This window comes from Carcharodon carcharias, chromosome 27 (assembly GCF_017639515.1).
Source record: "Carcharodon carcharias isolate sCarCar2 chromosome 27, sCarCar2.pri, whole genome shotgun sequence".
Taxonomy (NCBI): domain Eukaryota; kingdom Metazoa; phylum Chordata; class Chondrichthyes; order Lamniformes; family Lamnidae; genus Carcharodon; species Carcharodon carcharias.
In genome coordinates, this window is record NC_054493.1 from 16,449,764 (window position 1) to 16,462,156 (window position 12,393).

A 12,393-nucleotide genomic window follows, 5' to 3' on the forward strand; every position below is an offset into this window, starting at 1 on the left:
TTGATTGCATTTTTTGAGGAGGTGACCAGGTGTGTAGATGAGGGTAGTGCAGTTGATGTAGTTTATATGGATTTTATTAAAGCCTTTGACAAGGTCCCACATGGGTAACTTATAAAGAAGGCAAATGCACATGGGATACAGGGTAATTTGATAAGGTGGATTCAAGATTGACTTAGTTGTAGGAGACGGAGTTTGATGACAGAAGGATGCTTTAGTGACTGGGAGCCAGTGTCCGGGGCGCACCACAGGGATCTGTGCTGGGTCCCCTATTATTCATCATTCATGGAAACAACATAGGTGACTATGTGGGGGGTAGGATTAGTAAGTTTGCAGATGACACAAAGATTGGCCGGGTGGTTAACAGTGAGGTTGAGTGTCTTGGGCTACAGGAAGATATAGACGGGATGGTCAAATGGGCAGCTGAGTGGCAGATAAAATTTAACCCTGAAAAGTGTGAGGTGATACACTTTGGAAGGAGTAATTTGACAATGAAGTATTCAATGAATGGCATGACTCTAGGAAGTTCTGAGGAACAAAGGGACCTTGGCCTGTGTGTCCATAGATCTCTGAAGGTGGAGGGGCATGTTAGTGAGGTGGTGAAAAAGGTATTTGGGACACTTACCTTTATCAATCAAGGCATAGATTACAAAAGTAGGGAAGTCATGTTGGAGTTGTATAGAACCTTGGTGAGGCCACAGCTGGAGCAGTGCAGTTCTTGTCACCACATTATAAGAAGGATATGATTGCACTGGAGAGGGTGCAGAGGAGATTCACCAGAATGTTGCCTGGGATGAAACACTTAAGGTATGAAGAGAGGTTGGATAGACTTGGGTTGTTTTTGTTGGAGCAGAGAAGACTGAGGGGCGACCTGATCGAGGTGTACAAGATTATGAGAGGCATGGACATGGTGGATAGGGAGCAGCTGTTCCACTTAGTTGAAGGGTCAGCCACAAGGGGACATAAATTCAAGGTGAGGGGCGGGAGGTTTAGAGGGGATGTGAGAAAAAACTTTTTACCCAGAGGGTGGTGACAGTCTGGAATGCGCTGCCTGGGAGGGTGGTGGATGCGGGTTGCCTCACATCCTTTAAAAAGTACCTGGATGAGCACTTGGCACGTCATAACATTCAAGGCTGTGGGCCAAGTGCTTGTAAATGGGATTAGGTAGGTCAGATGTTTCTCATGTGACAGTGCAGACTCGAAGGGCCGAAGGGCCTCTTCTGCACTCGGATTCTGTGGTTCTCTGAACCTAACCTTGTTGTTAAAATTCCTTATCCCTGGAATCATTCTGGTAACTCTCCTCTATACCCCCTCAGGGATCCTCACATCCTTCCTAAAATGTGGTGACTAGCACTGGACTCAATACTCTAGTTGTGGCCTAACCAGAACTTTATAAAGGTTCAGCATAACTTCCTTGCTTTTGCTATCAATACATCTATTCCTGAAGCCCAAAATCCCATTTACTTTGCTAATTCCTCTCACTCTGTCCTGCCACCTTCAATGATCTCTGCACATGAACCCCCCAGGTCCCTCTGTCCCTGCTCACTCTTTAGATATGTGCCATTAAGTCAATATTGCTTCTCCCTAATCCTTCTGTCAAAATGCATCACCTCACGCTTCTCTGTATTAAATTCCATCTGCCACTTCAAAGAATATTAACGGGAGATTTAAGTGTTGAACTGAACATACAGAGAAGAGGAGACACTGCTTTCTTTAATATGTCACCTACAATCAAAGATGATCCCTCCCAACAAATGCATGTGAGGCTCGTAGAGTACAGAAGGAGGACATTCAGCCCATCATGCTCATGCTGGCTGTGTGAATACCTAGTTTCATAATTCATATGTTTTGGAAAATAACTTTCAGTTTGGGGATTGGATTTCTTTTAAATGTAGATAGATGGAAACGCTTGGTTGAGAAATTGGTAAACACAACTCTGCTGTAAATGCACGTGAAACAAGCCTGCGTTAATTACAGTCAAAAGGTAACATTTGTCGATTCAATAAGGTCAGTGTTGATTGTGAGAAAACTTGAACAATGAGTGACCCATCGTGACTTTTTATTGTTCACAGAAGGCAGTTTGCAGGCAGTTTGGTCACTTAGCAGGAAGTGTGGGCCCAGGAGCTGAAAACTAGCTGTGGGACTAGAAGCCTTGAGGGCCATTAGGAACTAGGGGTGTTCCTAATGTTTAAATCCCTCAGCAAGAATGCAGTGAAGCTCACGCTTGGACTGAGGAGTCCACAGTTTTGAGTCTTAAATAAAGTTGGAATGTTGCTGAGCCAAAAGCCAATGGAAGGACCCCCATGAAACCTTGGAGGTTGGAGAATAGAATTAAAGTGAATTCTGGAGAGCTTTGACATTCCTTTGGGATGGTCCCAAGAACAAAAGTGAATGAAACTTCAAGATATCGTTAAGCATAAGAGAACTATTTGGGAGTCGAGGGGGAGTTAAAAAGTAGAACTGTGTTTACAGCATAAGTCTTTATGAACTATAGCATTAAATTCATAGTACTGGTTTCTAATTTTCTTTTGTTTTATATATACAGTAAAGTTTGTTTTTGTTTAAAAACATGGAATCTTGTGGTGTAATTCTTCCAGTCAATCACTGGATGTTCGAATTTCTCTTCAAACATTAAAGGTCTCGACTGGGATCATAACAATGCTCACAAAAAATATTTCAAAACAAATTGAAAAAGAAAAAAATATGGCTTTCCTTATTTTGTACAAAGCATTACATTATAAGACACCCCTCTTCCAGGATCCCCAATAATTTCTTATTTCGAGCACTTCTTTTCGTGAAACAAAATGATAATTGATGACTAACAACGGAACTAATTGTAGTCTGTTCCAAAGCAGGAGGGCTATTGCCCAGCACAGAGGGTAATTTGGGATTTCTCCCATAGACCAGTTGATAGGGACTGTACCCTCCAAACATCTGAAGTGAATTCTTTACATGAATCGTCCATGCCAGTGCAGTTGTCAACTTGCATGTTTGGCTGATCAGCTAAGGTTTTATGCAGCATTTCATTGATCACCGTGTGATTCCTTCCACAGAGTCCATTGATAAAGGACTTTCAACTGAGGTGCTCATGAACATAATGTTCATGTTTTCACGCACGTCTCTAAACTCATTAGCAAGTTCCCCTCCATTATCAGTCAGAAACTTAATTGGTGCCCCGGGTCCAATCCCTATCCATTTCCCATGATTTGGTCTGTAATCACCCTTTTGTCCTTGCCATGTATCGTTTGAGAGAGACTAAATCAAGTAACCATATCTATAAGGTGTAGAATGAAAATATTTCTGTTTTTGTCCCATACCTTTAGATCCATTGGCAACTACCTTGTGAAAGTCATGTATTAAGGATAGGATGTGATAGCATATTCCTATACTTTTTACACATTTCACATTTTGCACTGACCTCTTCCAAGAGCCTCGTATAGTCTTCATCAACCACCCCTGCATCTTTTAGCAGGATTTTTAACCTTTGACAAGAAGTGTGAGAAAATTGTCTCTATAGCTTTGAGACAATTTGCTTTCTTTTCTCTGGTTCTTATCACTTGATGCCATTAATCCTTCTCAAACACTCTGATTAGAAACATCAGGTATTGTTAAGGGGATATGATAATGTCCTGATTGAGTAGACTACAGATCCACTGACTTTCCAAAAAATAATTGCCTTGTCTTTCTCCATGTGCAGTTGCATTTGTGCCTTTTTCATGGGAGGTTTACTCAACAGTAAGGATATCTCACCAGAGATTACATTGGTCCTGATAAAGTGGCTGACTCCAGCTATTTTGTATGGAATCACCATTCTTTAGTAATAATGTGTTGACATCACCAAACTCAAACTATGAGAACTTTCATATTCCTTAATCTTGCATCAATCCTCACTATGAGGTGAATCCGGGTAACATCTTCAGTAATCTGATCCACATACTGTCGCGGTGCAGCCATTATCTAACACAGTACAGTTGAATGAGTCTGTGACTAACATACTCATCACTGGACCCAAAGCTCCTTATGATGAGCACAAATCCTTCAGAGTGATCATTATCATCATTTTCAGCCTCAGAATTCTCAGTGTCATGTGTCACTTTGAAGACCTTGGTTTTCCACTTCGGGCAGTTCATCACATAATAACATTTTGAGTCGGAACTGAAACACCTGTTAATTGTTCCCTGGTCATTCCTGGGATTAATTCACCTATTAGTGCTGTTACAATCCTGTCTTTTGTTGTGATATCCAGATCTGCTAAAGATGCTTTCACCCTCATTGAAAAGCTGTCAACGTGGAGGCAAGGAGAAAACTAGGAGTTGAGGAAAGGAATGGTAGAGATGGTGTGATGGGTTTGGCAGGGTGATGAACTCTCATAGAGAAAATTAACGGACAGTCTGCCTTCGGAGTCCATACGAGCTGCTGATGGGGTGTTGGGTTGGGCACTGTCAGAACTGTGAAGGTGGTGGTGGGTGTGGGGGTGGGGGGTGGCATTGGAGGTTTGGGGAGGGATTGGCTGTCAGAGCTGTTGGAACACAGAAACAGTAGGGGACCGGGTTCTGCACAACCAGAAAGGTCCAAGTTACAGAACATACAGTGTTCCAGCCCAGGACAGTTAACTCTCAAATACTGGAAAATTCTGTAAAATACTGTATGGTTTATCACTCTGGAATTCCAGCCTGGGGAGGAGGGCGAGTGTGTGGGAAGAGAATTTACTACTTTGCAGGAACAAAAGAGGAAAACATGTTGCATAGAAACTAGAATTGTCTGTTCAGAATTTCTGTCCTGTATTTACAGCAATTAGTTTTGTAAACTCATTTTACAGAGTATTAGAATAGGTGGATTTACAGACAAGAGGCTCAAACCAAACATCACAGCATGAACTGACAGAACACTCGATTCATCAGGACTTGAATGGAAAATCAGCCACCTGCCTCATGACTGCCTCATTAGCCACTTCTTCTAAGACCGTAGGATGAAGTCCATCAGCACCCAGAGACTTGTTAGCCCTGCAGTTCCATCAGTTTGTTCAATGTCCCTTCTCGAGTGATTGTAGTTGCACTCAGTTCCCCTCTCCCCTCCACCTCCTGATTTACAGCTATTACTGAAGAGTTTTTTGTATCCTCTATAGCGAGGACAAAATATTTGTTCATTCCATCAACAATTTCCTTATTATCTACTATTAACTCCACACTGTCACTCTCTAGAAAATCAAAACTCACTTTACTTACTATTTTCCTTTTTAAATGCCTGTAGAAATTCTTGATACCGTTTTTACAGTTCTAGCTAGCTTCCTCTCATACACGAACTTCTTTCTCCTGCTTCACCTTTTAATCATTCTCTGCCATTCTTTATATTCTGACCAATCATCTGACCTGCCACTCGTCTTTTCGCAGTTATATGCGTTTTCCTTAAGTTTGATGCTTTCCTTAACTCTTTTAGTTAACCAAGGATGGTGGCCCTCTCCTGAGAATTTTTCATTATAGTAGGAATATAATTCTTTATAGTAGAAATATACTTACTCTGAGTAGCCAGAAATATCCCCTTATATGTCTGCCACTGCTTCTCTATTGATCCATCCCTCGAGGCTCGATCCCAGTTGGCTTCAATTAGCTCAGCTTTCATGCCCACATAGTTGCCCTCATTTAAGTTTAAAATACTGGTCATAAACCTGCTCTTCTCCCTTAATAACTGGATGTAAAACTCGATCATATTGTGGTCACTGCTACCTAGGGGTGCCTTTTCTCTGAGGTCATTAATTAATCCTGTCCCACTACACAACACCAAGTCTGATATAACCTGCTCTCTAGTTGGTTCCAGAATGTGCTGCTCTAAGGATCTCTCGAAAACATTCTATGAACTCCTCATCCAGGGTACTACTGCCAATCTGATTATTCCAGTTTATATGTAGATTAAAATCACTCATGATTATTGCCATCCCTTTATCACAAGTACCAATATTGCTTCTTGTATATTTTGTCCTACATTGTGGTTGCAGTTAGGGGGCCTGTAGACCACTCTGACTAATGACAACTTGCCCCTCATCTTGACTCCTCATCTGCACCCAAGCCGATTCTACCTCCGGATCTCCTGAACTAATATAATCTCTAAGTATTGCACTAACACCATCCTTGATTAACAATGCTACCCCTCCACCTTTAGCTTCCTGTTCTTCTTGAATATCATATACCCCTGACATTCAGGACCCAATCCTTGGCATCCATAATGGCTATCATATTTATTTACTTCAATGTGAGCTATCAATTCATTTATTTTGTTATGAATGCTATGTGCATTCAGATACAGAGCCTTTAGTTTTGTCTTTTTGTTATCTATGTAACATCTAGTCTTGACTGTTGATGTATTCTTAGGTTTTTTTCTCTCTGTCCCTTCCTGCCATTCTCTAACCCTCATTTCCCATATTACTATTTTGCTCTCCTGACTTGACTCTATCTGTTGAAATAATACATCCACCCACGATTGATCCCCCACCCCCCAACCCCGCCCACACCCTGTTTAGTTTAAAGCCCCCTCTACTTCCCCAGTTGTGCAACCTGCGCAGTTCATGTATAGACCGTACCAACGGTACAGCCCCCACTTTCCAGCACTTCTTCTCCAGTCAATCAAATTGACCCTTTGCTGTGATGTTACATTTGTTTCCTCGCGCTGTTTTCAGACTCCCGACGGCTTCTTCATTAACCGAGGTTTTCCACACACGGTTGTTGACAGGGCCCTCAACCGTGTCCGGCCCATCTCCCGCGCATCTGCCCTCACGCCTTCTCCTCCCTCCCTGAAACATGATAGGGTCCCCCTTGTCCTCATTTATCACCCCAAGAGCCTCCGCATTCAAAGGATCATCCTCTGCCATTTCCACCAACTCCACCATGATGCCACCACCAAACACATCTTCCCTTCACCCCCGCCCCCCCCGGCGGAATTCCGTAGGGATCGTTCCCTCCAGGACACCCTGGTCCACTCCTCCATCACTCCCTACTCCTCAACCCCCACCTATGGTACCTCCCCATGCCCATGCAAAAGATGCAACACCTGCCCCTTCACTTCCTCTCTCCTCACCGTCCAAGTGCCCAAACACTCCTTTCAAGTGAAGCAGCGTTTCACTTGCATTTCCCCCAACTTATTCTACTGCATTCGTTGCTCCCAATGCGGTCTCCTCTACATTGGAGAGACCAAACGTAAACTGGGCGACCACTTTGCAGAAGACCTGCGGTCTGTCCACAAGAATGATCCAAACCTCCCTGTCGCTTGTCATTTTAACACTCCACCCTGCTCTCTTGCCCACATGTCTGTCCTTGGCTTGCTGCATTGTTCCAGTGAAGCCCAACGCAAACTGGAGGAACAGCACCTCATCTTCCGACTAGGCACTTTACAGCCTTCTGGACTGAATATTGAATTCAACAACTTTAGATCTTGAACTCCCTCCTCCATCCCCACCCCCTTTCTGTTTCTTCCCCCTTCCTTTTGTTTTTTCCAATAATTTATAGATTTTTCTTTTCCCACCTATTTCCATTATTTTTAAATCTTTTATGCCCTGCTAGCCTTTCCACCCCACCCCCACTAAAGCTGTACCTTGAGTGCCCTACCATCCATTCTTAATTAGCACATTCGTTTAGATAATATCACCACCTTCAACGCCTCTGTGTTCTTTTGTCTGTGACATCTTTTGATTATCTGCTCCTATAACTGCTTGCTTGTCCCTACAACCACACCACACCACCACCCCCCACTTCTCTCCCCCCCCCCAACCCCCTCCCCAACCCCACCACCTTAAACCAGCTTATATTTCACCCCTCTCCTTAGATTCACTCAGTTCTGTTGAAGGGTCATGAGGACTCGAAACGTCAACTCTTTTCTTCTCCACCGATGCTGCCAGACCTGCTGAGTTTTTCCAGGTAATTCTGTTTTTGTTTTGGATTTCCAGCATCCGCAGTTTTTTTGTTTTTATCTTCTCTCGCGCTGTTTCCCAGGTTCACTGCAAATGCGCGATTCCAGCAACATTCTGGGTTCTTTGTTCTCTGGGTATCGGCTGTAAAATTTACACATTGAGTTTCTTATATTGTGAGTTGAGTCTCTACCCCGCCCCCGACACCCACCACCCCCGATCTCGAATGGGATGCCGGGACATAAATGCTTCGTCTGAAATTCACTCTGTTAATGGCGGGTGAATTACCCAGAATACATCGCGCTGCAGAAAGTTCCCTATCAGTGACCATAAGCGTCCAATGCGCAGGTGCAGGAGCAACCCGTGCTCAGACTGTGGCTGAACACAAGGTGGGGGCCTGGAAATCGCGGGTGAAGCGGGGTGGTCAGGGTTGGGAGGGGAGAGGGGTGGAATGCTGGAAACTGTGGGTGAATAGGGCGGGGAAATTGGAAACCGTCGGTGAACTCGGGGGCGGGGCGGGGCGGGGCGGGCGGGGCGGGGGGGGGGGGGGGGGGGCCTGGGCATCAGGCGCCCCTTGAAACAAGTTCTCCCTCACGTACCCGCTGCATCTCTTCCCAAAACCTGAAATCTGTCCCCCTGCTCCTTGTACCATGGGAATTGTACAATGGGAAAAGATTTTCATTTTTTTCATTCGTTTATGGGATGTGGGCTTCGCTGGCTCGACCAGCATTTATTACCCATCCCTAATTAATTGCCTTTGTGCAGAGGGCATTTAAGAGTCAACCACATTGCTGTGGGTCTGGAGTCACATGTAGGCCAGTCCAGCAGATTTCCTTCCTTAAAGGACATTGATGAACCAGATGGGATTTTCTGACAATCAGCAAATGGTTTCATAGTCATCAGACCTTTAATTCCAGATTTTTATTGAATTCAAATTTCACCATCTACTCTGGTCTCCAGAACATTACCCTGGGTCTCTGGAATACAAGTCCAGTTTCAATACCACTAAGCCACCACCTCCCCTTTGTTCACCTTCTCGAAACCTCTTGTAATCTTGTATACACCATCATCAAATCACCCCTCAATCCCTGGAACCATTCTGGTAAATCTCCTCTGCACCCTCGAGAAGAAGCCAATCCCCAGCCCCCATGTGCTAGCAACCTGCGTGAAGATTTTCAGGTCTCTGTGTCCTGTGTCCTGATCAGCATGAATTGGCACCATCAGGAGAATTGGAGATGCGTATATCAGGTACAGCAGATTGAGAATGAAGGGAGAGTGTGTGGGATGGATAATTATGGGTTTTGGGGGAATGAGAGAGGAAAGAATATTCCATAGAAACTAGAATTGTCTGATCTAAATTTCTATGCAGTACTGATCATGATGAATTTTGTAAACTCCTTTTACAGGATACTAGAAGGGGAGGATTTGCAGCCAGAAATCTCAAACTAAATGTCATGTTGTTATCTGACAGAGTTGCTCGATTGGCTTGTGAATCTAGAAGGATAAATGATTGTCTGTTCTGCCTCAAAATATTTTAAACATCAGTGTAAATGGAAAAGCACAGAGACACAAATGGATTGAGAATGTCCCAGTGCGCTGACTGTGGAAAGAGCTTTAACCAGTTCCACAGCTTGAAAAAACATCACACCATTCACAGTGGGGAGAAACCATATATGTGCTCTGTCTGTGGACGAGATTTCGACTGATTGTTGAGCCTGGTGAGACACAAGGACGCCTGCACCATGGAGAAACCATGGAAATGTGGGGACTGTGGGAAGGGATTCAATTTCCCATCTCAGCTGGAAAACCATCGACGCAGTCACACTGGAGAGAGACCGTTCATCTGCTCTGTGTGTGGGAAGGGATTCACAGAGTCATCCAGTCTCCTGTCACACCTGTGCATTCACACCGGGGAGAGGCCATTCACCTGCTGTGACTGTGGAAAGGGATTCACTCGATCGTACAACCTGCTGTTGCACCAGCGACTTCACACTGATAAGAGACCTTTTAAATGTTCCGACTGTAAGAAGAGCTTTAAAAGAAGGAATTACCTGCTGACACACCAGCGAGTTCACACCGGGGAGAGGCCATTCACCTGCTCTGAGTGTGGGAAGAGATTTATTCAGTCGTCCCATCTGTTGGCACACCGAAGCAGTCACACCAGGGAGAAGCCGTTTACCTGCTCCGGGTGTGGGAAGGGATTCACTCGGTCATCCACCTTGCTGAGACACCAGCATGTTCATATGTGACTGCAGAGATTCGATTCTAATGTTCTTGCTGCTGTTAATTACAGCCAGGACTGGACCATGTTCATTCTGACAGGAGCTCAATTGGTCTGTGTCAGTGTTTATGATCCACATGAGCTTCCTCCAATTCTACTTCATCTCCCCCCATCAGCAAAACCTTTTATTTTCTCCCTCATGTGTACATCCAGTTCCCCCTTAAATGTATCAATGTTATTTACCTCAACTACTCCCTGTAGTAGTGATTTCCACATTCCCACCTCTCTCTGGGTAAAGGGGAAGAATTTTATAGACCTCCATCGGTGGATTTTCAGGCGGGGGGGATCTGTCAAATCGCCTGTCACATACCCACCTGCCCCCAACCTGTCTGTAAATTTATGGGTCCACAGGCCCTCGTTCCACTTGAGGCCCTTAGGCCGCTTCACGTGTGGCTGCCATTTTAAGGATGGTGGGAGAAGATCAGGCATCAAGGAGGGAAGCCTGACAGCTTCTTGGGAGATGTGGGTCTCAGGCAGTAAACAGGGAGTGAGCGCTTCCCACACGGGACACCTTCCCTGATTGGGAATCACTCCAGCAACTGCCCTACCCCCACCCTGAGTGTTCCCAATCTCTGGTCTTTCCAACTTTGTTTTCGAGTGTTCCTGTGAAGCAGCTTGGTAAGTTTTATAACAATAAAGTCCCTTTCTAAACACAAATCACTATTATGTGCATAAGAACTTTGAACTGATTTCTCCAAACATGTGGCAGCAGCCATAATCTCCAAACTCATTTTCAGCGAAGTTTTAAAGTTCATCTGTTTGCCACATTTTGCAATGTTTGTTAAAACAAAATGACAAATTAAGCAATCTATGTCTTCTGGCAATGCAGTTGTTGATGCTAATTTTCAATGATGCAGTCATGTTCAACTTTCCTTGCTGGTCAGCAAAGCGAAGCAGCTTTAGAGAATACAGAGATTAGGGCACAAGTAGAAGAAAGGCCGACTGCCCAGTGTTTTATAAGCAAGAAAACAAGCTTGGAATACAAAAGCTCAGCAAAATTGTTCCCCATCCCGAAACACACACATACTGGTCTGAGAGAGAGAGGGGCCTTCAGGCCAAAATGCACAACAGTCTGAAAGGGAGCTCTCACCAGTCATTGTCCACAGGAGTCTGGGTTATTGGGAAGAGAGAGAAAAATAAAGTTTGTCTAGGATAGGCCTGAGCTGGAAGTTGACAGTGGATAATGGTCAAGGTTGCAAACTCTGCTCACTCGAGCTTGGAGATGCTGAACCCCAGCTGACATCCTATAGTTGAGCTGAGTCCACAGGTTGAACCTGGGAGTCTTTTGATCTGCAGAATTTGCTCAAAGAAATGCTGAGCCATTGAGGTTTTTATTGGAGCACTGCTTTAAGATTTTTGAATGAACTTGTTAATATGAACTGAAATGTTCGAGGTTTGGAAGAATTGTCCAAATAAAATTTTATTGCAGGCAGTGAAAGAAGCAGAAAAAACAATTTTATCAATATATTATGGTGTGTTATTTTAAAAAAATATTATGATCCCCAGCTTAGGTTACCCCTGGACAAGCCTGATTCCAGGCTGGAACCCAGCTTGATAGATCCTAACTTTTATTTGTTTGTTTAGATACGTGGAGAATGGCTACTGAACAGAGTCACTGAAGTCAGCTAATGAACGTGGAACAAAAGAATAAAACATTTATTTCACAAGAAAAGATGAACTATACTACAATACTCCTTCACCCACAACTATACATTTACAGATATAGTCAGATTTGTAATGATAACATAAGCTTCAAAAGCTATCTAATACTCTAATGTTCACAGTAAGTACAGTCCACGTAAACCAATTGGCAACCTGTGGTCAGACACACCACGCTCTGAAACCAAGTGACAGATGCCACCCCAGACAGATGCTATGGATTTCTCCTCAACTCCCCCCAGACGCTTGTTACACCATGAGACAAGCAGCCTCACTGAACTCCGTCTTTCTCGTGAGGGTTTCCAATCTCACTTTCCAAGAACTCACTTTGGAATCTTCTCCCAAACCAACACTTTCTCTCAGACACCTTCTGCTGGGGTCCACATCCAGGGTTTTGAACTCTTCTTCCGATGATCCTCTCCACTGGGTCACCACATGCATTCAAACTGTCTTCCATGCAATCTCTTTCACTGACTCAGCCAATGTACACCACTGCTTCACAGGCCCATAGTAAAGAGTTACAGACCTTCAGCCATTCTTTGGGCATTCTTGCCTCTTGCAA

General features: G+C 44.1%; 1 protein-coding gene across 1 annotated transcript; it reads left to right on the top strand.

Moving 5' to 3' along the window:
• The first annotated feature begins 9,379 nt into the window (after positions 1 to 9,379).
• Positions 9,380 to 10,508, top strand: LOC121270196 (gastrula zinc finger protein XlCGF49.1-like). Its single transcript, XM_041175505.1, has one exon. The coding sequence runs from the start codon at positions 9,634 to 9,636 to the stop codon at positions 10,138 to 10,140; it is 507 nt and encodes a 168-aa protein (XP_041031439.1). The 5' UTR covers positions 9,380 to 9,633; the 3' UTR covers positions 10,141 to 10,508.
• Positions 10,509 to 12,393: the final 1,885 nt, after the last annotated feature.

Excerpts from the sequence above, each read along its gene's own strand:
- LOC121270196 (XM_041175505.1), top strand. The coding sequence starts at position 9,634 with ATGGAGAAACCATGGAAATGTGGGGACTGTGGGAAGGGATTCAATTTC.